Source organism: Gossypium hirsutum, chromosome D06 (assembly GCF_007990345.1).
Source record: "Gossypium hirsutum isolate 1008001.06 chromosome D06, Gossypium_hirsutum_v2.1, whole genome shotgun sequence".
Lineage (NCBI taxonomy): Eukaryota > Viridiplantae > Streptophyta > Magnoliopsida > Malvales > Malvaceae > Gossypium > Gossypium hirsutum.
In genome coordinates this window covers 53,582,886-53,606,758 of record NC_053442.1, presented here as the reverse complement: position 1 = coordinate 53,606,758, position 23,873 = coordinate 53,582,886, and the positions used below count along the sequence as shown (strand labels likewise).

Here is a 23,873-nt window from a genome sequence, read left to right as displayed (position 1 = left end):
CACGTCATGTAAAACGCGTGGCACGGGCTAGGGCAAAAATATGCCTTGTAAGACATGTTTTCATCCTCTTTCCTCGACGTCACTTGAAAGTGTGTCTTACAGGGCATTTTTTTGCTTGCTTTGTGCCACTTCACCTGAAAGCACATCTTACATGATGTGTTTTTGCCTTCTCTCACTAAAATCGACTTATTTTCTAAATTTCCAAATAAAATGACCTAAAACCTTAATTTTTTTAAATTGACATATATGCCTAATTTTCCTTAGTTCTAGATATATTTTCTAATATAAAAAAAGTTTGAACGAAAGACTTGAAAAAGAATATTTTATTGATATGACTAAATTGATTTTATATTGATCGGATTGATTAAATCAATTAAATCGAAAGTTAATAATTTAACCGATTTGATGACAGTTGTAGTTATTTCTAAAACATTAAAAAAATCCTATTTTAGACATTACCCCTTCCTTTTAATAAAATTTATTAGTAAAAATACAAAAAGAAGAAAAATGTTGCCTTCCACGTATCCAGTTACACGTTATTGGTTCTTTGGAATATCTCATGGATTGCTATCCAGTTCTCACCGGCTTTGGTAGATCACTTCCATCGATATCTCATTAATGAACGACATAGATCCACCCTCACAATCCCGAACAAAATATTAACAGCATGTTTGGTTAGGGGAATAGGAATGCATTCCCCAAATCGGTGGGCCCACCACTAAACATTAGTTTGGTTGGCTGTAATGGTAATACAGCCCGAATCCATTCAGGTTCTATTACGGGAAAACGCTGAATAGGCATTCCCTTCCTTCACCGCTGAATAGCCATTCCATTCCACGGGAGTATTTTTTTTCCCTTTTCATTTTTTGCCCTCAGCTTCATCTTCTTCTTTCCTTTCCATCTCCGCGTTTCCATTTTTTTCCTTCTTATTTCCCTTTTTTCCTTCATTACTGATGTTGAAATTCCGCTGGAAGAACCATAAAAAAGACATCAATATCAGCTTCAAGAATCAGAGGAGAGAAATTCAAGATTGCTCCTTTTTCTCTCTATAAATTAATTATTATTATCGAAAATGGCTATTTCCTCTGTTTATTTGTTAATCGACAATGAGCGATCAATCGGAGGAATTGCCTCTCATGGCTCTCCCACCGACACTGACCCCAACGAGATCGACCTCGAGGCCGGTCCAGCCGATCAAATTCAGTGTCGAATTTGCCTCGAAACCGACGATATGTTCTACTTTTAAACCCCATTTCCTCAAATTTAACTTCCTTTTTTTAAAGAAATTTTAAAAAATTGGTTTCATCGATTGTGCAATGAATCACGATCACTTTGCATATTTTAAGCCTTCCTCTCGAAAAATATCTGGTCTGTTTTTTCCTTCAAAATCCAACTATGTACATCACTCTAGTATAACGGGTTCAATTTTTTCGTTTGGCGACCGAACTGATTGGATTATTAAACAAAATTAGAGAAGATAAAAATAGCAATTTAATTATTTTCAATTCCTTTTTTTATTTTAAATAATTCCTTCGCAGTAACTTTTTTTGGTCATCCTACACAATAATGTTTAATAATTATGAAAAAAAGAAAACTTAATTTTTGTTGCTAAGGGTGTTGTTAAACTTAATTTTTGTTGCTAAGGGTGTTGTTTGAAAGAACTTGTGCTAATAACTAGTTCAATGTGCAATTGTTTTCCTCAGGTAGAGATTTTATTGCTCCTTGCAAGTGCAAAGGAACATCAAAATATGTACATCGGGAATGTTTAGATCATTGGCGAGCTGTAAAGGTATAAACATTGATACCCTTTTTCTTCATTTTTGAACAATGAACTTGGAATTCTTTATACTTTACTTGTACTATGGTTTCACTGGCGTCTGTAGGAGTGCTTTTCTTTACAGCTGTAATTTCATTGCTTGAACTAAATTTCAATGCTAGTGTTGCTGTGTTACCTTCTTGAAGGCTACCTATACTAAGTTTATAGGTAAATTGTTTGCACGTTTATACAACATTTACAACAATCAATAAAACTTAAACAAGAATTAACCTATGTTACCTTCTTGAAGGCGACCTTTACCTAACAGTAGATAGGACAAAGTTGATTAAGTGCTTTGGATATTTTTGGACAAGGTGCATTTGATTAGGCGCTTGCTTGTTGTGCCTAGGCACACTTTTTGTTAAGGTGTTAGGCATTAAAAGAAGCAGTTTGGTTGAAGCTCTCTTTAATTTAATTTGTTTTGAACTTTTCTTTTCACTAGATGTACCTTTAAGAGTGAGAAAGGGATAACATCTAACTTATTAGATGTACCTTATTAGATGTTGAGAATGCACTTGCGAAGTTCACATGGGCTAAAGAAGTTCATAAGAAGATGGTTAAGCTGAAAGAGGAAGGCAAACCGATGCCAACGAACTTTGCTGAGGTAGGTTCACCACTGGTTTTTTTCAGCTATGTTTTTGCTGATCATATGTTGAATGATTAAAATGTATGAGCTAGTGTATTTATGCTTATTGCTCAATTTGTCTGATCTTAAATTCTCTAAGTTAATGTATTTTTGTCTTTTGGCTGTTGCTCGATGAATATGATGTTGAATGTAGGATGAGCTATTTGAAAGACAAGTAAGATCTTTGTCTAAGAAGGTAGGGGATTTAGTTATGCATATTATCTGAGTCAAAATGATGATTGTATATCTTGTTGTTCACACTATAGTTTGAGTGTCTGATATATATGTTTGACACGGGTGTGTTATGTTCATTTTTTGTCCAATTTTTTAAATGTATTTGGAGGATTTTTAGAGGATTATCTCCCTATATTCATTCTGGTCCCAGACTTGCATCAAACATGGATACATAAAGGAAAAGAAAGAGTCGAACTAACATAGAGTTACAGATGTTTGGTCTGCTGATCTGCGTTATGCTTTTTTGGTTCAATGCCAGATTGCTTAAAAGACTGAGATGTCTGCCTTCATTCATCTTCAGTTGCTGAAATTCGCATTTGAGTTCGGATGAATGTTTCCCCCACAGTTTAAAACATCAATGACAAGTATTAGTTTATGCTTCTCTCTCTTTCTCCATTGGAAATGTCATTCGTTTTATTTTTTTTATCTTTTGCAGGTGCAAAAGCTAATGGGTTCAACACCATTGGATCTTGCCAAATTTAATATGGTAAAGAGTGGAGAAATGAGTCGTAATGCTCCTTGTCCATGTGGTTCCAAGAAGAGATACAAAAGGTAATTTGGCACACTATTGCCCAGCGATTTATGTTGCTGTGAGTAGCTCATAACCTGGACGCAGTGCTTAAGAGATTTTATGTCCTCAACCACGGAATATTTTTCCAGTGCCAGTGTTGTTCCCTTCAAGTAGCACAATTTGTTTATCTTTTTTCATAAGAAGTTTCGCTTTGTGAGCTAGTTTTGTTTTGATACTTATATGTTGTTGGGGTCTACTTTAGTATCTAACTTTACAAGTAGGTCTATTTTGACTATGAATTTATATTCCGTCCAAATTTAATGATGTGAGACAATCTTAAAGTGTTATGTCAATAAAATTTTATATATTTCAAGTTCAAAGATTAAAATATATCTAATTGTCAAGTTCAATTATTAAAGTGTTATGTCAATATAATTTTATATATTTCAAGTTCAAAGATTAAAATATATCTAATTGTCAAGTTTAATTATTAAAGTGGACAAAAAATATACAAGTACTAAAATAAACTTAATTGTCAAGTTCAGGTCAAGAAGTACACTAAATCTTTGGGGTAAATTTTAAAATTATACATGAAATTTAATTTAGGGTATGTTTGTTAATATTTGAATATTATATTTATGCAAAATATAATTTTCAAGTTATTTATTACTTCTATTTTTTTGTAGAATAATTAAATTATTTGATTCACTAATGATGTTTTAGCACATTAAATTTGTATTGAGGTTTAAAAATAATAAATGAGATTAAATATTTTTTATATTATTATATATTATGATTTTAGTAAATTAATATAAGAATAATTATATTAAGAATTTTATTAAATTATATATTTTTTATTAAATTATATTTAATAATAATTATTTTAAATTATTATTAAATTGTTTATTATTTATATTAATAATCTTATTAAAATTTAATAACAATAACAATAAATCATCTACCTAAAAAAATTCTGTTAAGGGTATTTTAGTCATTTTAGTTTTTTTTCTTATGCTATTATGCCTCTATTCCATTCAACCAAATACAAGAATACTATTACGCCTCTATTTCATTCAACCAAACACAAGAATACTATTATGCCTCTATTCCATTATATTCAATCAAACAATTGAATTGCTATTACGCCTCTATTCCATTACGTCTTTATTTCATTACGCCTGAATTCCATTACAGCGAACCAAACGTGCCGTAAGATGCTCCAAACTTCAAAACAATTCCGCTTAAATGAGCGAATCCTATTGGTCAACATTCATCTCAGACGGATCAAGACTTCAACAACTTAACAGCCGTCGATAAAAATCCATCCAATCTACGGTTCATATTGGCCTATTTAAAATATTTCCTAATTACTTATTCCCGCTTACGCCTTTTATATATCCCCTCCAAATTCTCCCAATTGCAGCATCAAAAATCTTTTACTTCAAACTCATATTTTCATATCAAATTGTTCTACAAATGGCTCGTACCAAGCAAACTGCTAGGAAATCAACCGGCGGCAAGGCTCCACGTAAGCAGCTAGCCACGAAGGCCGCTCGGAAATCAGCTCCGGCGACTGGAGGAGTGAAGAAGCCTCATCGTTTCAGACCAGGAACTGTGGCTCTTAGGGAAATCAGGAAGTACCAGAAAAGCACTGAGCTCTTGATCAGAAAGCTTCCATTCCAGAGGCTTGTGAGAGAAATTGCTCAGGATTTCAAGACTGACTTGAGGTTCCAAAGCAGCGCTGTTGCTGCTCTTCAAGAGGCGGCTGAAGCTTATCTCGTCGGGCTATTTGAGGATACAAATCTATGTGCTATTCATGCTAAGAGGGTTACCATCATGCCTAAGGATATCCAGCTTGCTAGGAGGATTAGAGGTGAAAGAGCCTAGGTTTGCGTTTAGGTGATTGATGTCTAGAGTTAGAGGCCTAAGCTTTTGTTCATTTTGTTGTATTAGATTTCTCTGCAAATGTTTGATGTAAATCGATGCGATTCTAAAGGATGCCGTATAATTTCATGATTTTTGATTAATAAGATTGGAGCTGTTCGTTCATATTGTAAGAAATTAAAAAAAGGTATTTAAGATTTTGTAAAAAAGAAATATAAAATATTTTGGGTCGCATATCTCACCTCAAAACAATAGATTTTAAACAACTCATTTGTTGTATACCTTCAAATTAAAAATTTTAAATAAAAATATAAATACATAAGAAAAACATTCCTCATTTCTCTTCCATTCATTCTTTAATAAGATATAAGCAAACTTTTTTTTTCTTTTCAACTTGAATTGATTTGTTGTTAAGGATTATATATATCAATTTGATTACGCTTGTGAGGATGATTTTATTAAATAAAATAATACTTTCATATTTAAATTTAGATAAAATATTTAAAAATTTTAAAAATAAATGGTAGAGTGCATTGGTGGTGGCATTTAGAATGGTTTCACCAATAAAAAAAATATTTTTTTATAGTTTTAAAATTTAAAAAACAAAAAAAAAGTTAGTCAAATTTTTTTACTCCACTAAAAAAGATTAATTTTTTAAACCTCTCTTAAATTTTTTAAAAATAATAGTATTTTCTTAATATTTATACTTGTGACATTATTTTATATGATTCTACAAAAAATTAATTGTTTATCTTAATTGTTGATGTGGTATGTTAGTGACTTCAAATTTTTTAACTCATTTTTAGAGTATTTTCATATATAATAAAAAAATAAATTATTTTCGTAATTAATCAAATTTTTAGGATATTTTTATTAAAAAAAACCAGAAGAATGACAACAATCATGAAAAAAAAAAGGGCTTCAGGCAAGATTTTTTCAGCCCGGTCCGATCCGATTTTATTACCCTAAATTTTTTTCCGTATTTCCTCTCAGACCCGGTCCCTCATTCGGTCATTCCCCTTTCCCTTCCCTATCAGTTCTTATTTCTTAAAAGAGAAAACCGCTAGCTCTAACTGCCGCTTACCACCTCCACGGCTCCACCAGTGACCTCCAGCGCCGCTGACCGTCCGTCTGTCTGCCCGTCTCGCTCCAGCCCATCAACGTTGCTTTTTGCGTCCTGCTTCTTCCTGCTGCTGCTGCTGCTTCCTCTGGTTTGCTCGGTATTTATGCCGTCCCATAGCTCATATATTTTGTTATTTTATTTTTCTTATTATTGTTTTCCACTGCTGCTTTCACTGCCGATTTTAGGGTATTTTATGCACAAAGATTAAATTATGTTTAAGATTAAATTTTCAGTTATTTTTTTTTCTTATTATTGTTTTCTTAAATTTGAAGCTGAGAAGTCCTTATTGTGGACGAAACTAAGATAATTGAGACCAGAAACTAAGATAAAAATTTCGTTGAATGTGTGTTTAATCGTAAAAGTATGTGGGTTTTTCTGCTTCACTTGCTGATGACTTGTGAGCCTGTATTTTGTAATGCTATTCAAAAGCCTGGCATATGACCTTTCCTGGCTTGGTATTGTAAGAATTTTGAGCTATTTAGACTTGAAATTCAATTCAATTCCAGATTGATCGAGTTTCCAACTTGAGGTTGATGTGATATAAAATTTGAATCGATGGATTTGCTTCTATTATGCTCATTTATTCTGTAAAAGATGAATTTAATTTCTTTATATTCAACTTTAAAATTAATTAATTATGTTTGTTAGTTTAACTTCAGATTTTCTAACAGTAAAACTCTTTTTTTTTTTTTGGGAGGGGTAAAAAATTGATTAAGTTTTGGAGTTATTTGAGTATTATTACATCTGAATTTGGTTTATTAAGCGTTGATTCATCAATGATCAAGTTTAAAATTTTATGGAATCGAATACAAGTAATTTACAATTACCTTATCTCATATAAACATCTGAATTTGGTTTATCTCACATTATCTTTTGCTATATGTTTGTAATGTTTAAGATTAAATTTTCTTATTTATGCGATGAATCTACTGATGGGATTAGGTGGATGTGGTGGAGTTTTATGCAATAATAAGAGAATTATGTTGGCTTTGTTCTCTAGTACTTTGCAAGCATCTGACTCTCATTTTTGCAGAACTATTAACCATTAAAATAGCATTTGATGTTTTTGTTAAAACTTTGTCTTGTTATTGAATCTTATTCATGTAATGTTATGAGTTGGATTGTTAACAATGGGAATCAAACCTTGGTTGTATTGGAATGTTTTTGAGGAGATTAATAAACAAGTGGAAGATATTGGTGTTGTTAGCTTTGTCAATGCATTTAGGAAAGCTAGTAGGATGGCTGATACTATAGCTAAGGAAAAATCTAAGATGTTTACTACCTACTGGAAATGCAATTTAGGTTTTCTTGTGTCATATAGATACTTTTTAATGTATCTTCAATTTTTTGGGAAATATTTGTTTTAATATTTTTAGTATATTTGATATAGTATATTTTTTAAATTTATTTTATGTAACATAATATTTAAAAAAAAAAAGGGGGCTGACCCGAGCCCGGGTTTAACATATATAATCTGGGTCGGGTTTGGATAAAAAATTAAACCCATTTTTTGGGCTGATCCTGGGGCCTAACAATCAGGCCTAAGATTTTGGTTGGACCCGACCCATGTACACTTCTAGCTGAAACCAATTATATTATTTGGGATAAAAAACCCTAAATGGTAATATTCAATTCTCAGTTTTCAGCTTTGCAGAGTTTTTCAACCAAACGCAGGGAAACCTTTGCCCAAAATACTCGACGCCATTGTTATTTAATACCAGAAAAAAAAAATTGAGTAAATCCATTCGTTTCATTCATATGGGGAAGGAGAAGGAAGAAACTTTAGGAAATACTAACATTGAAGATGCCAATTGGCTTTGTTCACTTTCTGAATCCGAACTTGTAAGCTATATTTGTGTGTTCATTTATTTATTTATTTTTTTTACGAAAATCTTTAAACTGATTGGTAGCATCCAAATCAATCTGAACCAAATTTGCAGGATTTGTTGATTAGCCTAAAGAAGCTAGCCCTGAAACGTGCTAGTGCAATTGGGCATGTTCAATTGGCTAAAAAGTTCGATCTGAAGATGCTTCGAGCCCTTGGTACTTCTCGTTTATTTCCTTCCTTTATTTTTGTGCTTCAAACTTGCGTTAATTTGGTATTTTGTTATGATGGGTTGGCCTTGTTTTTGTGGTTTTCTCAAATAATCTTGGTTTTTTGAATTGCCATGATATCTAGTTGTTTCCATTATTTGCTAAAGGGAAGCTTCAGAGTGAAATTTAAGTTAGAAGTATCTTGATGTCATTCATTCGTTAGCCTACATACATGTTCATGAGTGGCTAATGACATTTTGAGATTCCGTACTAGGTCTTTTGGGATATAAACCTGAATTTGATCATTTTCTTTATTATTCTGCTGCCACCTATTTCATTGTTTCAGAGAATATTATTTCAATGTGATAAGAGCATCCTGTACATTATAGATTAATAAAATAAGCTTTAAATGCAATTGTTTGTTTATGTATTAATGGTGTTTTTATTCATCAGCTATGATCAATATAAACACTTGGCAAATGTTTCATCGTTCATGGTGGTGGTGTAGGTTGGAGTCTTAGATTTCATCCTTTCAATATATGGAATCCTTTGTGCAAAAAACAAAAAAGAAAAACTTAATCTTTTTTCAACTGTATGTATTAGTCATACTATTTTGCATTGCTGATTCATTTGTAATTCCCTCCGGTTGGTTGCTCCGTTGAAACCTTCAATGAAGTATATTAGTTTGCTCTGCCAAATATATCTCATATGGCCTTGTGCCTCACACCACTAATGAAATCATAGTTTGGAGTTGGTGAGTGTATAATTAGGGTGTGTATTCCTGTGTCTCTGTGTATTCCTCCAACTCTCAACCCCTCTCCTAAGAATTGGTGAGTGTATACTTAGGGTCCTCCAATTAGAGTCAATTCTGTGGAACCCACTAATTACAATGGTTATCCAAACATGTCATATGTGTAGTTATAAGCAATTACACTCAAACTCAATTATTGATGGCTTTTCGAACATGCCCTAATAGTTTTTTTTCTTTTTGTTTTTTTGAATGACATAACATAGTGCTTTTGGTGAGAACAGAGGAGGTTTGATTATAGAACTTTGTATATATTCTGTCACTTCTCTGTTCTCTATTAGGGTCTAGTGACATAAAGTCTCATTGTCGTGTGTTACGAATAAATTCCGTCAAGCCTCCAGCTTTTGTATATGATTTTGTTGGATGATATAGTTGAGCTTGAATCATAAATTATGATTTCGTGTTTAATAACTTTCAGGCTTCGTTTTGATGGAAGGTGTGAAAGAAAAGGTTAAGGACTTGTCAGTTATTCCGGGAATGGATGAGAATGCTACATTTCTTGATTCTTCCAATTTACTAAAATGTAAGGTAGATGAGGTGATGAGCATTGAAGAGCTAAATGAATGCATTGCAATTGAAACAAGGAAGGAATTTCGCAAAAGGTATCTTTAAGATTACCCCTGTGAATTTAGAGATTTCGTATGATCAGTTTTTAATTACTGTAACTTTTATTTTGGTTGGCAAAGACCGCGTGGAAAGGATGCCTTAGTTAGAAGTAGTAAGAGACGCAAAGCAGACGATGACGAAGACGAAGAAACAGCAGAAGATTATTATCCAGCATTTACATTCCAGGATGATAAGTAGAAAGTTTTGCAACTTCCATCACTTGTAGTGTATAGCCATTCAAGGATGATAACTTAATTTTTTTGGCCAAGAGAAAGCATTTTTATTAAGCTTGAAAAACAAAATCTAATGTCAATACCAAGAACATTTGAAAACTGAATACCCCCATTCGGAGAAAAATTTCTTATGGAGATTTAAACTTAATAATTCAAAGTAATATTCCTCTCCCTTTCTTCTCAATGTTGCATTTCTTTTCCTCAGAATTGTCTGTTTTTAGTTAGATTAATATATATCTTATGCCTCTTAAACTGTTTTTTCTATCTAATTAATACCTAAGTTTAAAATTAAGTACACTTTGGCATCTGTAATAATGATGCTAGAATGGATGATATGACGAATATGACTAGAATGTGTCCTTTTTAAGGTTACAGAGTTTATGAATAGTATATTTTTTTCAAGGCATATCTAAATCCTATCATAAAAAGGGAGCGTCAAAGTAATTTATATTTTGTGTTATACCTTTATTTAAGTGCTTATATTTATATTTTTAAAGAAATCAGAATAAATTGAATTGCAATCAATTATTCAACCATGTGTTTTATGTTTTATTAAAATCAAAATAATTCATTATAATTATGGGTGAGTAAATCTCGATTTGATTCGAAATAATCGAAAAAAATCGAATTTCGAGTTAATCGAATTGAGTTATTCGAATTATTCAAGTCAACTCGAATAATTTGATTCGAGTTTTGAGTTCAATTTCACAATTCAAATAACTTGAATGATAGATTGGTGTAAATACTATTTTGGTCCTTGTCAACTTTGAAAATAAGCAAATTGGTTGCTCTTTCAACAAAAATTACAAAAAATTCAAAATAAATTTTATAATTCAAAATATTTATAAAAATTTCAAAATTCATATTTTATTAAAAAAATAATTTTTTTTAAAAATTCTAAAAAATATATAAAAAAGTTGAAATTTTAGAATTTTCTAAAATAATATTTTTAGGACCTAATTAATGATTCAAATTTATTAACACTCAAATATCTTTATTATTATTATTATTATTATTCTTTGAAATATTTTTCACATATATATGGTTTTATGTGCTCCACTGTAACAATATTTTTATTTGACATGTTTAATATTTTTAATTTAACTCGAATTTCAGGTCCGTTTGATTGCCAGTAAAATGTTTTCAATAAAATGATTTCTGGAAAATGTTTTACTTTTCTGTAAAATGATTTACTGGAAAATATTTTCTGCTGTTTGACAGATTTCTTGAAAATATTTTCCGGAAAAGTTGTTTTTACATATATTAATATATATTAATAAATTTTGATATTTTAAATTGTTTTTACATATATTGCAATGATTTATTTATAAATAAATAAATCAAATTAAATATATAATAATACTCAATTATTAAAATATAAAAGCATTGCAAACTACTTCCGAAATTTACTAATTAGTAGTAAATCAATTGTAGTGATCTCCTGATAAAATTACGCTTAGCATAAAAGCAATTTTTTTTGTTGTCTTACAAACAACACAGATAACATCATTATCAAATTTCAGCCACTCTCAAGTATAACCAATTCCTTAGCCAACCAATCTACATTGTAACACAAAGCTAATTCCTATAAAATTTATCCCAATGCAAACATTTACAAACATAAATATGTATATATGTATGCATTCAACAAATACATAACCATATGCATGCAATCAACTATGTTCTTTGAAAGCTACTACTAGATCAAGCATTGCCCCAATACTATAGGCTGCCATCCAATAGAGAGGAAAAAATACAAGCGAAGAACCCAACTTTTTACCTAGACATATGGCGAAACGTGCTCACGCAAGAAAAAATCACTCATGGCCCAAAAAAGAATTTCATAGAACTGATAGTAAAATCAAAATGAATGGTACATACAATCAAAATTTTCAACTGACACCTATTGATTTAATGCAACCAGGTAAAGAGGCAGACAACCATCTGATATCTATGAAGCAAATGAACTAGCAATATGCTAGAAATATCAGCAATTGCAATCAACAAAGGCAACAGGCTCCATTGAAGTCCCCAATTTAAATCTATTGATTTAATACGTGCTCTCATTGAAGTCCCCAACTCTAGGAATATGGTTCTGCTAGAAGCCAGTCAATTAAGCAAAATCAATAAAAATTCAAGAAACATAAACCCAGACCCAGATAAACTACTGCATTTACCTTACGGTGCTTGCCTATTATGCTGCCATGATTTCCAATTATAACAGCAGTATTCCAGAGAGTCTCTCCATGATTTATATCCCTCTCAAGAATTGAGCTTATAATGACCATGCTATACTTGAGTGCAAATTCCTGAAGAAATTGTGTAGATTCCCCGTTAATAGGTTCTGCAAATTCACACCACCTCTTTTCTCGTGTACAGAAGGCAAATGGCATCATCCATGCTTCCTGAACTTGCATCATAGACTCATTAATTTGCATTTTCAGAATATTATGCATCGATCAATAAAATTGACCATACCTGCAGCATAGTATGTTGACTCCTGAAGCACCAGCAGCATCAATTATTGGTCCCAATTTCTCAAATATAGCTTCTTTCTGGTCTGAAAAGGGAGCAGTGGTTGGGAGAGCAATGGAGTTCTGAAGAAGACCGACCCTTACCTGGGGTTCTCTTAACAACTCTTTGTCAGCAGAAAATTTGAAAGCCTGGAATGATTTGAAATGGAAAAGCACAAAATAGTCTCAACTTATTTTCCCCTTTTCAGTACTTTCATTTTTCCTGATGCGACAACCACAAAGTTCAGTGGTAGAGCAAACAATAGACAAAAGCTGTGTTCCTAACCAAAAAAACAGACACAAGTTTGTAGTTTAACTTGTGTTATTGTTATCTACACATTGTGATCTCTCATGCATACGAATATTACATAAAAAGTGGACCAAAATTAGCCTTCCCACATGTAAAATATATGTCTTTATTTGTTAAACTTTCTGTTAAGACTCAAGAATGGAAACTCAAGAATTGAAATTGGTGTCAAAGCAAGAATGGTGGATACATTTTTAGTTCAACTAGTGCAGCAAAAGCATTAAAAGTGCCTTAAGATCATTAATGCAAATCCTATGAGTTTCAAACTTGCAGAATTACTAGTTCTGCTTGACATGGTAAATAATCACAGTCAATACAACCAATACAAGTGCTATGAATTTGAAACATGCAGAGAGCTTTAAGCAGCAACCTGTTTGAAGTCAAGCTTTAAGCACCAACATGTCTCTCAGCTTTAAGCACCAATAAAAGTTCATATGGTATGCTTCAAACCTGACCTTCCACCATGCCAAGCTCACTGCTAATTCCCTTGAAGTCAAAGTCATCCAGATCATCACCTGAGTCTGCCCCGTAGAGAGGGTCGTCTTCCTTTTCCTTTGCCTCACCTTTTAATGAGCCAGGAATGTGACCTTGGCAACTACTAACCCCTGATTTCCAAAGGCAAATCTTCTGTGTGCCCATTGAAACCAAAAGGATGCTCTGGTCTATAATCTAGTTACATGGAAAAGGCAAACAACCAAGAAAAAACTTGATTGCAACCCGAAATCTACCTGCAAAGCACACAATTTTCTTAAAAAAAAGTTTGTAGCAAGAGAAGAACATTGCATCTCAATTGTAAATTCCACCCCTTAGTTTACAATAAGCAGAGTGCTTCCACAGCAGAAAGAAATTTGTGTATAGAAATAACATATGTAACACCCCTTACCTGAGACCGTCACCAGAATCGAGTACGAGATGTCATCCAATTTAACTTACCAATTCGGAGCATAAAAATTTGCTTTTAAAATTAAATTCACTGTTCACAACAAAACTGTCCACCTGCGTGACTGTCACTAATTTAATTATAACTCGAGTTACAAGACTCGAAATTTAAATCCGTAAATTTTCCCTGAAACTATACTAATATTCCTACTTACCATAAAATTTTCAGAATTTTTTACTTAGCCAATTAGTACAGTTTATTCATTAAAGTATCCCCTGTTTCACAGCTCGACAGGTCTGACCTCTTGGCACTAAAAATAAATTATCTCATTGCACAGAATTCATATAAGGTTATCGTTTGTTTCTTTTGAAAATAGACTCATTAATAAATCTATACATATAAATTATGACCCATAATTATTTCTGTACAATTTATAATGATTTTCCAAAGTCATAACAGGGGACTTCAAAAACCATTCTGACCCTGTCTCACTAAAATTAAAATATCTCAAAATACAGAATTCCTTTGCCTACACTGTTTCTTTCATATAAAAATAGACTTGATAAGCTTTAATTCCATATATAATTCACTCTCTAATTCCGTTTCTACTATTTATGGTGATTTTTCACATTCACGTCACTGCTGCTGTCAAAGAAACTGCTTCTTTGTATTAGCTACCATTTACACATACATAATACCAAAACATAATCTTTATTAACCATTTCAATAGCTAATCTTAGTCATATCATATGAACATACTCAAAATGATTAAGACTCTATACATGCTATAGTTTAAACATTTTGAAAAGCACATAATACCGAGATGATTATGATAGTGTGATACGAGCTCCAACGATCCCCAATTCGATCAAGTTCAAATCACTATAAAACAAAGGAAATGAGAAAATGTGTAAGCTACAAATAGCTTAGTAAGTTACATGTAAATAATAGGTACTCATTTAATAAATAACACTTTTAGCATATAACTAATCAAAACATTCCTTAACAATTTCAATCACTTACACATGCACAATCTTACCAATTCACTTTCATATACATTTTCACACTTAACATTTATCACATATGCTCATTCTTTCAATTGTACCTGCATACACACTTCATTTCATATTCACTTTAACTCATTATTAATCCCGTTGAACACTCGGAATATACACAGATACGTAGAGATTTAGCACATAAGTGCAACACTGATATGTAGCCGAAGCTACCACTGTTATGTAGCCGAAGCTACCACTAAAATGTAGCCGAAGCTACCACTGTTATGTAGCCGAAGCTACCACTGATCAATAACACTGGAAATGTCCACGGGCCTGCTCACACAAGCTATCAGGTGTCTGCAACACATGCTAGATCACCCAGCACCCGGGATTCACTGTAACACTGTAACACTGGTCTCTAGTGACATGTTACTTGTATCCACTTCTATTCCTAAGTTCAATCGGGAATTTACACTTAACACTTTATTTTAAACACTTTATCACTTGAATAATTCATGAACAATTTTCCTTCCACATTCAATATTGATTCACATATCAAATAAAATTCACAATTTATAAAATATATTACTATTATTTACACATAACTTACCTCAGATGCAAAACAACTATTTTTGTAATTTAGTCGATAACTTTCTCTTTTCCCCGATCACTTCCACTATTTCTTCTTTCTTGATCTATATTAACACAATTTAATACATTTTATCAATATTCCATTCAAATACAATTCATACACAATATTTTGGCAAATTTACATTTTCCCCATAACTTTTCAAAAATTCCACTTTTGTCCCAAAGCTCGTAAAAATAAAATTCACTAAATTTTTAAATTTCAAACTTCACTAAATCATATTTCATGCTCATAACAGCCCTCAATTTCACAAAATCACAACTTTATGCACACTTTACCATCTTTCACAATTTAGCCATTTTTCAACATTTTCATCAAAATTCATCTAGTAAAACTTGTAATTAACACTTCAAACATTCATTATCTAACATCACTAATCAATTTACAATTATATCATGAACGGGTCAATTTTTAAACTTTAATTTCATTTAAATTAAATAGTAGAAACATGAAATTCAAGCTTCAATAAGCATAAAAATACGAAAATAATTAAAAACGGGGCAAAAAATCACTTACAATTGAACTTAGAAAAATCAAAAACCCTAACTATTGAAGCATGAAAGTTTCGGCAGCAAGCTCTTCAATTTTGAAGAAGATGGACACTTATTTTCACTTTATTTTATCTTTTTCTCAATTTGGACAAAAATGCCCTTGACCCATTACTTAGATATTTTTCTAGAATTACCCTTTTGTGTCCATATCACTAATTTATGGTCTAATTGCCACATAAACACTTCCAATTTCATGCAATAATTCAATTAAGTCATTTAATCACTAATTAGACGCACTTTGCATTTTTCTCAATTTAGTCCTAAAAATTCAATTAGGCACTAAATCATTAAAATTTTCTATTCATATTTTCACACAATATTTCAATCAATCAGTAACTAATAAAAATTTATAAAATTAAACTATTTCACTTCGTATTTGTGGTTACGAAATCACTATTCTGATTATGCCCTATTTCGAGCTATCACAACATAAATATATCAAATATTCATAACAATACTCCAGTGAAATATACATTGCCAATACACTATTCATTTCAGTTCAAATAGAAGCCAGTGAAAGAAGGCAATAAATAAATTTTTATCACTGAGATCATAAATTCTTAATCAAGAGAAAATGAATCAACTAGATCAAGAGATAATAATATTTAAGTACTAGAAAAATCCAGTAAATTTTGAACAAAAATTTCAAGATACCAAGTGCTCGAGCAATTAAGAGAGATCAAAGCAAACGACAGCTAAAGATTACGAGAAGAAAAAGGAAACACTCACTGATTAGTAGGAAATTGGAGGTTAGCCAAAGCAAATGAGATGATCAAGGGATGAAACAAATCCTCCAGGACTAAAAAAGATGGAAGAATTCGTGTATGAAAGTTGGGGAATTGAGCGAAGGAAAAATAAGGCAACAGTGCGTGGATCTAGGGATACATGAGTGGCTTCATTCCTTTACCTTTTGGCTTTTGTTGCATTTGGAGAGAAAATGGCGAGAGACAGAGATAGCGAGGCAGAGATGAGGAGGAGAGGCGGAGGCTTTGAGGAAGGGAGAACCACTGCTTAGAAGAGAAGGGAAAATGTTACGGCTTAGAAATCGGTAAGACATTTTCTAAAAATTGGCTTTGATTTTACTCGTGTTTTGGAGTTGATTTTTCAAATGGAAAATCTTTTCCGCCAAACAAACACCAGAAAAGTTGGAAATAATTTTTCGGAAAATCATTTCCGTCAATCAAACAGACCCTCCATTTCACTTGATTTGAAAAAAATTCAAATTGAGTTAGGATGATAAAATAAGATTCGTGACTTCGATTAATTTGAATTTGTTTTCACTTGATTCGACTCAATTCGACCGAGCGCTCACCCCTAATTATAATATTTTCACACATTTCTCCACATGTTTATATTTTTAAAAAATAAGGAATAAACCAATTATGAATTACTAAATAATGTGTTTTATAGTTTATTAAAAGTCAAAATAATTCATATAATATATATTTTGTGTTACACATTTCTTCAAGCACTTATATTTTATTAAATCAGGAATAAACCAAATTTGATGGATTATTGAACTGTGTTTTATGATTTATCAAAAGTAAAAAAAAAAATCATATATAATATATTTTATGGTATACACATCTCTTTATGTACTTATATATTTTTTAAATCAGTGTGTTTTATGGTTTATTAAAAGTCAAAATATTAATATATAATATATTTTGTGTTACACATTTCTTCAAGTATTTATATTTATTTAAACGGGAATAAAAGAATTTTGATGGATTACTGAACTTATTAAAAGTCAAAATAATTCAATATAATATATTTTGTGTCAGACACATTTCTTCAGGTATCTTAAATCATTAATAAATCAATTCTGATGAATTATTAAACAATGTGTTTTACTATTTATTAAATATATAATATATTTTGGTTTGATTGTACATTGCTGGTTGGATATATATTTATATTTATATTATATTTGATGCAATGTACGAGCTTAATTGTATGTATTAATTTAAAATATATTTTATTTATTTTTAGAGATAGTTTTTTTTTTTTTTGACAATAAAGGAAAAAATTGAAACTAAAGCATACATCAAAATCCACTAGGAGCCCTTAACATTCATCGCCCCAGAGCAAAACAATTAAACCATTAAAAGAAAATAAAATAGACTTTAAAAACAAACAAAAGCCAGCCTATTCCTCGGCAATCCTACCTGTCCCATCTATTGTCATCATTGCAAAACACCGATGGTTTCATTTCCCACTAATCACTTTCCTCTTCCCCATCCCTTCCATATTTGCATTTTCACAGAAACAATTTTTCTCCTTTCTACTCCTAAGGGATCGACGCACTTCCCCATTGTTCCTTCAATTTGGTTCATGAATCCACTCGTCCTCCATCATTCTCCTTGCGGAGCCCAGGACCGCTCTTTCCAGGTAAAACTCCTCTCTATTTCTCAAACTTTCGACTGCTAATCTGTGTGTGAGTTGAATAGCTTCACAATTTGCATGTTTAAACTGTATGGAAAGAAATCTGCTACTATGATACTGTATATCCTGGATGTCAGCCCGTATTAGACTTACCTTAGGACAAATTGCTGCAGTTCTTGATAATAGTTAGAGAATCACCTTCGATAATTGCCTCTGTAACCCCCAACACTAACCCCATTTTAACTGCCCATGAACATGTGAGGGCTTCTGCTGTCAATGTCGAGCCCACGTTTGAGTGGAGTATTGAACGTGATGCAAACACCTGCCCTTGCGCATTTCTGGCTACAATCCCCGTCCCAGATTTGAAAAAATCCTTATCAAAAGCTGCGTCAAAATTAAGTGTGATGCATGTTCTCGAAGGGGCTTCCATTTTGCATAGATCACCTTCCTGGTAACCCCATTTTCCTTGACACCTATTTCTTTAATGTATCCTTGAATGAACCTTGATATGTCAACCACCGATTTAGCTGAATGTTCATGCATAAATTTATTTCTTGCAATCCACAAGATCCACAAACCACAACAGAATGTTATGCGTTGAAGTACTGAACAGTTGTTGAAAACCCAAGTAAGCCACTCGAACATGTCCTGTATCGAATTTAATAAGATCCTAGGAAAACCAACTAACCCCCATACCTCCTTTGCAAAAGGACAACTCTTAAACACATGATTCACAGTTTCAGCACCCTCCCCATATCTTGGACATATCATATTGGCAACTAGTTTTTTGTAATGCATGTTTGATAGCGTAGGGATGAATTTTTTTGAAATACGCCATAGTGTAATCTTGATTTCAGAGGGTAGGTTTAAGCCCCAAAGTTTCTTGTAAAATTCTCTAAATGCAGTTAGAGATAGACATTATAAATGAATTTGTTAATAGCAGTTACTTTCTCTTGTATGTGTATCTATGTACTTCTCATGTACTCTATTCACTTAAGCTATAATCACAAGATTGTTCAATAGTTTAGTATAGTTAGTTTTCTTACTATCTTGTATGTAATTCTTTCATGGTATCAGTCACTAGCTTTTGAGTTAAGTTCAGCGCTTGATGGCTACTCTTTCACCTGATGAATTCCCAAGAAGTTTCACTCCTGTTCATCTTTCCTCTCGCCTAGTTTCCTCGATGGTGAACGACCCTTTCGTGTGGTGTAGTCTTTTCCTAGGCATGAAACCGTAAAACTTACAAAAAACACGTATGTTCAATGGAAACATCAAATCAAACTTATTGTAGATGGATACGATATTACTAGTTACCTAGATGGTACTTTTCCGATCTTGTCTCAACTTGTGTCAGATCGTGAAGGGACGTTAGTTTCTAATCCCGAATTTGTCACTTACCATCAACAAGATAAACTTCTTGCTTCTTCGCTATTGTCCACAGTTAGTGCCAATCTCTTGTCATATTTTACAGGTACATCCTTTGCACACGAAGTACATTCGTTAAAGAAAGGACATCTATCTATAAAAAAGTACCTGGCCCAGATTAAAGGTACCTGTGATCTTCTTGAAGCCTCCAGTCATCCCATCTCCACTGAGGAACAAGTAGAATTTATGCTTGTTGGTCTTTCAGTTGAGTTTGACTCAATTCTCACTCCCGCATCATTTTTAACGGAGCCTCTGAAGATGGATTGACTTGTCGATATTTTGTTAGAATGTGAACACAGGCAGAAGCAGTTTGTTTCGGAGTTCCCAGTTTAGGCGAATATGGTTCAACATTTACCTGTGTCGAATGCTTCGACGATGGCTTCTCAATCTGTTCCTCCGACTGAGTCTCATTTTCAGGATCTCGCCGTGGTCGTGGTTAGGGAAATTAAGTCGACCTTAGTGTCAGATTTGTGGGTGTCTCGGTTATCTTGCCCAGCGGTGCTATTACTGATTTAACCAGTCATTTGATGAACCTCCGATGAATTTCGACTCTCGGTCTCTTGGGGATTTCTAGGTGGCTGCAAATGGGGATTCTAATTTCAGTTGATTTGGTGCTTCATAGACCTGTCCATGGGCCGGGCCGGGCCAGAATTTTCAGCCCGTTTACTAGGCCCGGGCCCGGCCCGAAATATGGGCCTGAGATTTTGCCCAGGCCCGGCCCGAAGAAAAAATATGGGGCCCGAGCCCGGCCCGGCCCGTTTTTAATTAAAATTAAAATTAAAATTATTTTTTTAATAAAATTAAAACTAATTGTTATTAAAATTAATTGTTAGTAAAATTATCAAATTATTAATTGTTAATTGTATTAATTGTTGTAATAAAATCTAACATTTGATTAGTAAATTTATCAAATTATTAATTGTATTAATTGTTGTAATAAAATCTAACATTTGATTAGTAAATTTATCAAATTATTAATTGTATTAATTGTATTAATTGTTGTAACAAAATTTAACATTTGATTAGTAAAACAAACTTGATGTTTTCTTATTATTATTTTGTAACACTAGTCAAGGAAATGAAAGTAAATAAACTTAAAATAAAAAACTATTATATTTTAAAAATAAAAATATATATATTTAATATTTTCGGGCCGGGCCGGGCTGGGCCCGGGCCAAAAAAATCTTGCCCGAGGCCCGGCCCATTTTTTAAACGGGCCTAAAATTTTACCCAAGCCCATATTTCAGGCCTATATTTTTACCCAAACCCTCCCATATTTCGGGCGGACCGTCGGGCCGGGCATGGACAGGTCTAGTGCTTCATCTGTTGATAGGATTTCATCTAATCATAATTGGGTTCAATTTGGCCTGGTTCTATCCTCAGGCCTAGTGGCTAATTAGGTTACTTTTTTGTCTCAACTGACTACATTGGGTTTTGGGTTGTCTGCTGCTTTTGGACCTGGTTCCTAGTTTGTGCATGATGGGTTCTTTGGGAATAATCCAATTAGTGCTTCGGTTGGGCCATCGCCTGGGTCTGCTTTGTATAGTGCGACATACTTTTAGTCTAGGTCTGCTCAACATCCATCTGGGCCTTCCATGTTTCACTCTGCTGGGCCGTCGAATGCTCCTGGGTTTGGGACTATTTTTGGGCCACCAAATGTTCACTCCACTAGGCCTAGTTTACCTAGTAATATTTCTGCTGAGCCGAATGCTTCATTATCCCATTAGTCTACTGAGTCAATGGTTTGGTACCCCGACTCGGGTGCTACTAATCACATCTGTCAAGAAGCCTCATTGTTAAATAAATCAATTGAATATTCATGTAATATTTCTTTACTTATGGGTGATGGTACGAGTGCCTGTATTGAGCGTTTGGGCCATAACGCAATTTTTACTTATTGTAAATTGTTGCATTTAACAAATGTGTTACATGTACCTAAGATTCGAAAAAAATTTGCTCTCAATTTCTTAATTTACTCGAGATAATAATGTATTTTTCAAGTTTCACCCATTTCATTGTCTTGTAAAGGATATACAAACTCATGAAATTTTACTTCGAGGCCACACACATGAGTGATCGTATCAATTTTCTCTGGTGTCCTCTTCCGTTAGTATAAGGTTTGTTCATGGTGTTGAGTTTTCTTTTCACAATACAGAGTTGGGTACCAAGTACAAATTGTTTGAGTTGTGGCATCTTCGACTTGGATATCTATTGTCGACTGTTGTTAGTTCGGTTTTAAAAGATTGTAATGTTGTTGTTGATACTAATAATTTGCAGCACGTGTGTTTTGCTTGTCAATAAGGGAAATCACACAAATTATCATTTTTTGATTCCACTATCGTGTATCATCATCTGTTTGGTTTAGTTATTTCTGATTTGTGGGGATCTGCTGCTGTTTATTTGGGACTAGTTGGTATTATATTTCTTTTGTTGATGTTTTTGGCTGGTTTACGTGGTTGTTTCTTATTCGAAAGAAGTCTTAAGCTATTGACTGTTTTGATTAGTTTTAAAAATTGGTTAAATTTTAGTTTAGCAAAGATATTAAGCAGTTTTAGAGTGATTGGGGTAGTGAATTTCGTTCTTTTACGTCCCTATTAGCTCAGCATGAAATTCTTCATCGTGTTATGTGTCCACACACATCTAAGCAAAATGGGATTGTTGAAAGTGTTGGAACATCGGCAGCCCTACAGCGCAGTGGAAAAATAAAACATCCGGCGGTCCTAACCATGGATCCATATGCGATGAACGAATCGGGGTGAAATAAAGGTTTCGAAATTACCGAATCTTTATTCTGAGTAGGCAGTAACGTCTCAGCAACGAGTAATCTGATCTACTATTGAACCAAGCTGCAATCAATCGTGACTCTGACCTCTATGTAATCCACCTAGATGACAATGAACGGAAGGAATCCCCAAAACTATTTTGGAAAAGACTTTGCTTTGACGGCTGCTAGACCTCAAGCAAAGAAAAAATGAGATTTTTATATCTATTTTTAGGGCTTCTAGAAATTAAATAAATATAACAATGTTTTTAAACCGAAAATTATAATTACATTAATTATAATAATGATTTCGGTAAACTATATATTTATTTCAATTTATATACTAACCAAATTCATGTTCTCATTATGCATACAACAACCTTGTATATAATGTGTTCGATATTTGATTACCCAATTAACAAAACACAATACCAACTATGTTTTATTCCGTTCATTTCAACTATAGGGTGTGACCCTGTAGGTTCTTGTAACGTTAGCAGTAATACTAGAATGATTCCAACGTTACAAACAATTAGTGGCACCTAGCAATGCATCATTGCTACCCAAGTCACAAGAAATCATGATTCGACATAACCTTTTTATTATTAACCTTTCATGCAATAATCCTTAAGTCCTTTATCTCTGGATTGGACACAAGTCATGGAATAGTCACACTTGCATGGTCCATTCCATGTTCCTTGATATCTTAAGTAGACTATGATATACAAATAAGTATGACATCCCATATCAGCTTATTTGAGCATGGTCATCCATTTCTAGTCTCACTTAATCAAGTGGCCTAAGATATTACTCCCATTATGTAGGAGGGATTTATCCTATATCGATAAACCATATCCCTCTACATAGATCGTGGTATATCTAACATCAGCCTTTATAGAACAACCAGTTACGGTGTACGTTTGACTGTATCAAAATATACAACTCACAATATTGGGATTATGATTATCTCAAGTCTGAGGATCATATACATATTAATCACTATGAGTAATGTTGTGACAATTACATAATAATCCAAGAAACATACTCATAACGGGTCAATCCAATATTTTATTCTCTAACACACATATTCATGCATCAATTTTGACATTCCATATCAATAACAACTCTTTATCATCAATCAACTACATGTTAGTCTTGATGCATTATTGTTGTCCTATCCAATAATAATACTTGACTAAGGACCTTTTAAGAATATTAATATTATTCTCAGGACATTATTATAAAACAGTTTATTTATACACACAGAAAAAAACTGAAATAATAATGGTAACGCCTTATATTAATAAACATGATAAATCAAGTATGTTATTACAACCATCTCATGATTGATCTTTGGGCATACTCTAACAGAAAGAAAGCACAGTCATATTGTTGAAGTTGGGTTCACTTTACTTGCTCAAGCCCATTTGTTGGTAAAGTATTGGGGGTATGCTTTTTCATGTCCTGTTCATTTGATCAATCGGTTGCCCACTCCGGTCCTTTAGAATCAGTCCCTGTACTCTATCTTTT

General features: G+C 32.8%; 4 protein-coding genes and 1 long non-coding RNA gene across 25 annotated transcripts; 3 read left to right on the top strand and 2 right to left on the bottom strand.

Moving 5' to 3' along the window:
- The first annotated feature begins 690 nt into the window (after positions 1 to 690).
- LOC107901904 (E3 ubiquitin-protein ligase MARCHF1) lies at positions 691 to 3,510 on the top strand. 7 transcript variants are annotated; one of them, XR_001685493.2, is made up of 4 exons: positions 691 to 1,789; positions 2,317 to 2,420; positions 2,935 to 3,040; positions 3,112 to 3,510. XR_001685493.2 is itself a non-coding variant. In XM_016828076.2 (4 exons), the coding sequence occupies exons 2-4, from the start codon at positions 1,762 to 1,764 to the stop codon at positions 3,229 to 3,231; spliced, it is 252 nt and encodes an 83-aa protein (XP_016683565.1). In that variant the 5' UTR covers positions 731 to 842; positions 1,704 to 1,761; the 3' UTR covers positions 3,232 to 3,510. The 7 variants fall into 7 exon arrangements, 3 of the variants coding, with proteins under 3 accessions (XP_016683565.1, XP_016683564.1, XP_016683563.1); XR_005914619.1 differs by lacking the exon at positions 2,935 to 3,040 and having other exon boundaries at positions 696 to 842; positions 1,704 to 1,789; positions 2,259 to 2,420; XM_016828076.2 differs by lacking the exon at positions 2,935 to 3,040 and having other exon boundaries at positions 731 to 842; positions 1,704 to 1,789.
- Positions 3,511 to 4,386: 876 nt separating this feature from the next.
- LOC107901905 (histone H3.2) lies at positions 4,387 to 5,235 on the top strand. Its single transcript, XM_016828078.2, has one exon. The coding sequence runs from the start codon at positions 4,663 to 4,665 to the stop codon at positions 5,071 to 5,073; it is 411 nt and encodes a 136-aa protein (XP_016683567.1). The 5' UTR covers positions 4,387 to 4,662; the 3' UTR covers positions 5,074 to 5,235.
- Positions 5,236 to 5,931: 696 nt separating this feature from the next.
- LOC107901906 (uncharacterized) lies at positions 5,932 to 10,045 on the top strand. 7 transcript variants are annotated; one of them, XM_016828079.2, is made up of 5 exons: positions 5,932 to 6,290; positions 7,833 to 8,035; positions 8,134 to 8,236; positions 9,454 to 9,637; positions 9,722 to 10,045. In XM_016828079.2, exons 2-5 carry the CDS (start codon positions 7,952 to 7,954, stop codon positions 9,837 to 9,839), a joined length of 489 nt encoding a protein of 162 aa, XP_016683568.1. In that variant the 5' UTR covers positions 5,932 to 6,290; positions 7,833 to 7,951; the 3' UTR covers positions 9,840 to 10,045. The 7 variants fall into 7 exon arrangements, with proteins under 7 accessions (XP_016683568.1, XP_040951444.1, XP_040951443.1 ...); XM_041095510.1 differs by having other exon boundaries at positions 5,986 to 6,290; positions 7,848 to 8,035; positions 9,472 to 9,637; XM_041095509.1 differs by having other exon boundaries at positions 6,004 to 6,290; positions 7,840 to 8,035; positions 9,472 to 9,637.
- A 1,493-nt stretch (positions 10,046 to 11,538) lies between these two features.
- Positions 11,539 to 16,822, bottom strand: LOC107901907 (beta-ureidopropionase). 9 transcript variants are annotated; one of them, XR_005914616.1, is made up of 7 exons: positions 16,680 to 16,819; positions 16,502 to 16,571; positions 15,183 to 15,267; positions 13,065 to 13,422; positions 12,353 to 12,537; positions 12,052 to 12,279; positions 11,683 to 11,969 (listed from the first exon to the last, which is right to left on the bottom strand). XR_005914616.1 is itself a non-coding variant. In XM_041095508.1 (4 exons), the coding sequence occupies exons 2-4, from the start codon at positions 12,359 to 12,361 to the stop codon at positions 11,925 to 11,927; spliced, it is 282 nt and encodes a 93-aa protein (XP_040951442.1). In that variant the 5' UTR covers positions 12,362 to 12,492; positions 13,065 to 13,789; the 3' UTR covers positions 11,683 to 11,924. The 9 variants fall into 9 exon arrangements, 1 of the variants encoding a protein (XP_040951442.1); XR_001685496.2 differs by lacking the exon at positions 15,183 to 15,267 and adding an exon at positions 14,394 to 14,456 and having other exon boundaries at positions 11,539 to 11,969; positions 12,353 to 13,422; positions 16,680 to 16,822; XR_005914615.1 differs by having other exon boundaries at positions 12,353 to 12,668; positions 16,502 to 16,819.
- A 993-nt stretch (positions 16,823 to 17,815) lies between these two features.
- LOC107901908 (uncharacterized) lies at positions 17,816 to 21,552 on the bottom strand. The gene is made up of 2 exons (XR_005914611.1): positions 19,711 to 21,552; positions 17,816 to 19,635 (listed from the first exon to the last, which is right to left on the bottom strand). It is a non-coding gene; the product is annotated as an uncharacterized lncRNA (long non-coding RNA).
- Positions 21,553 to 23,873: the final 2,321 nt, after the last annotated feature.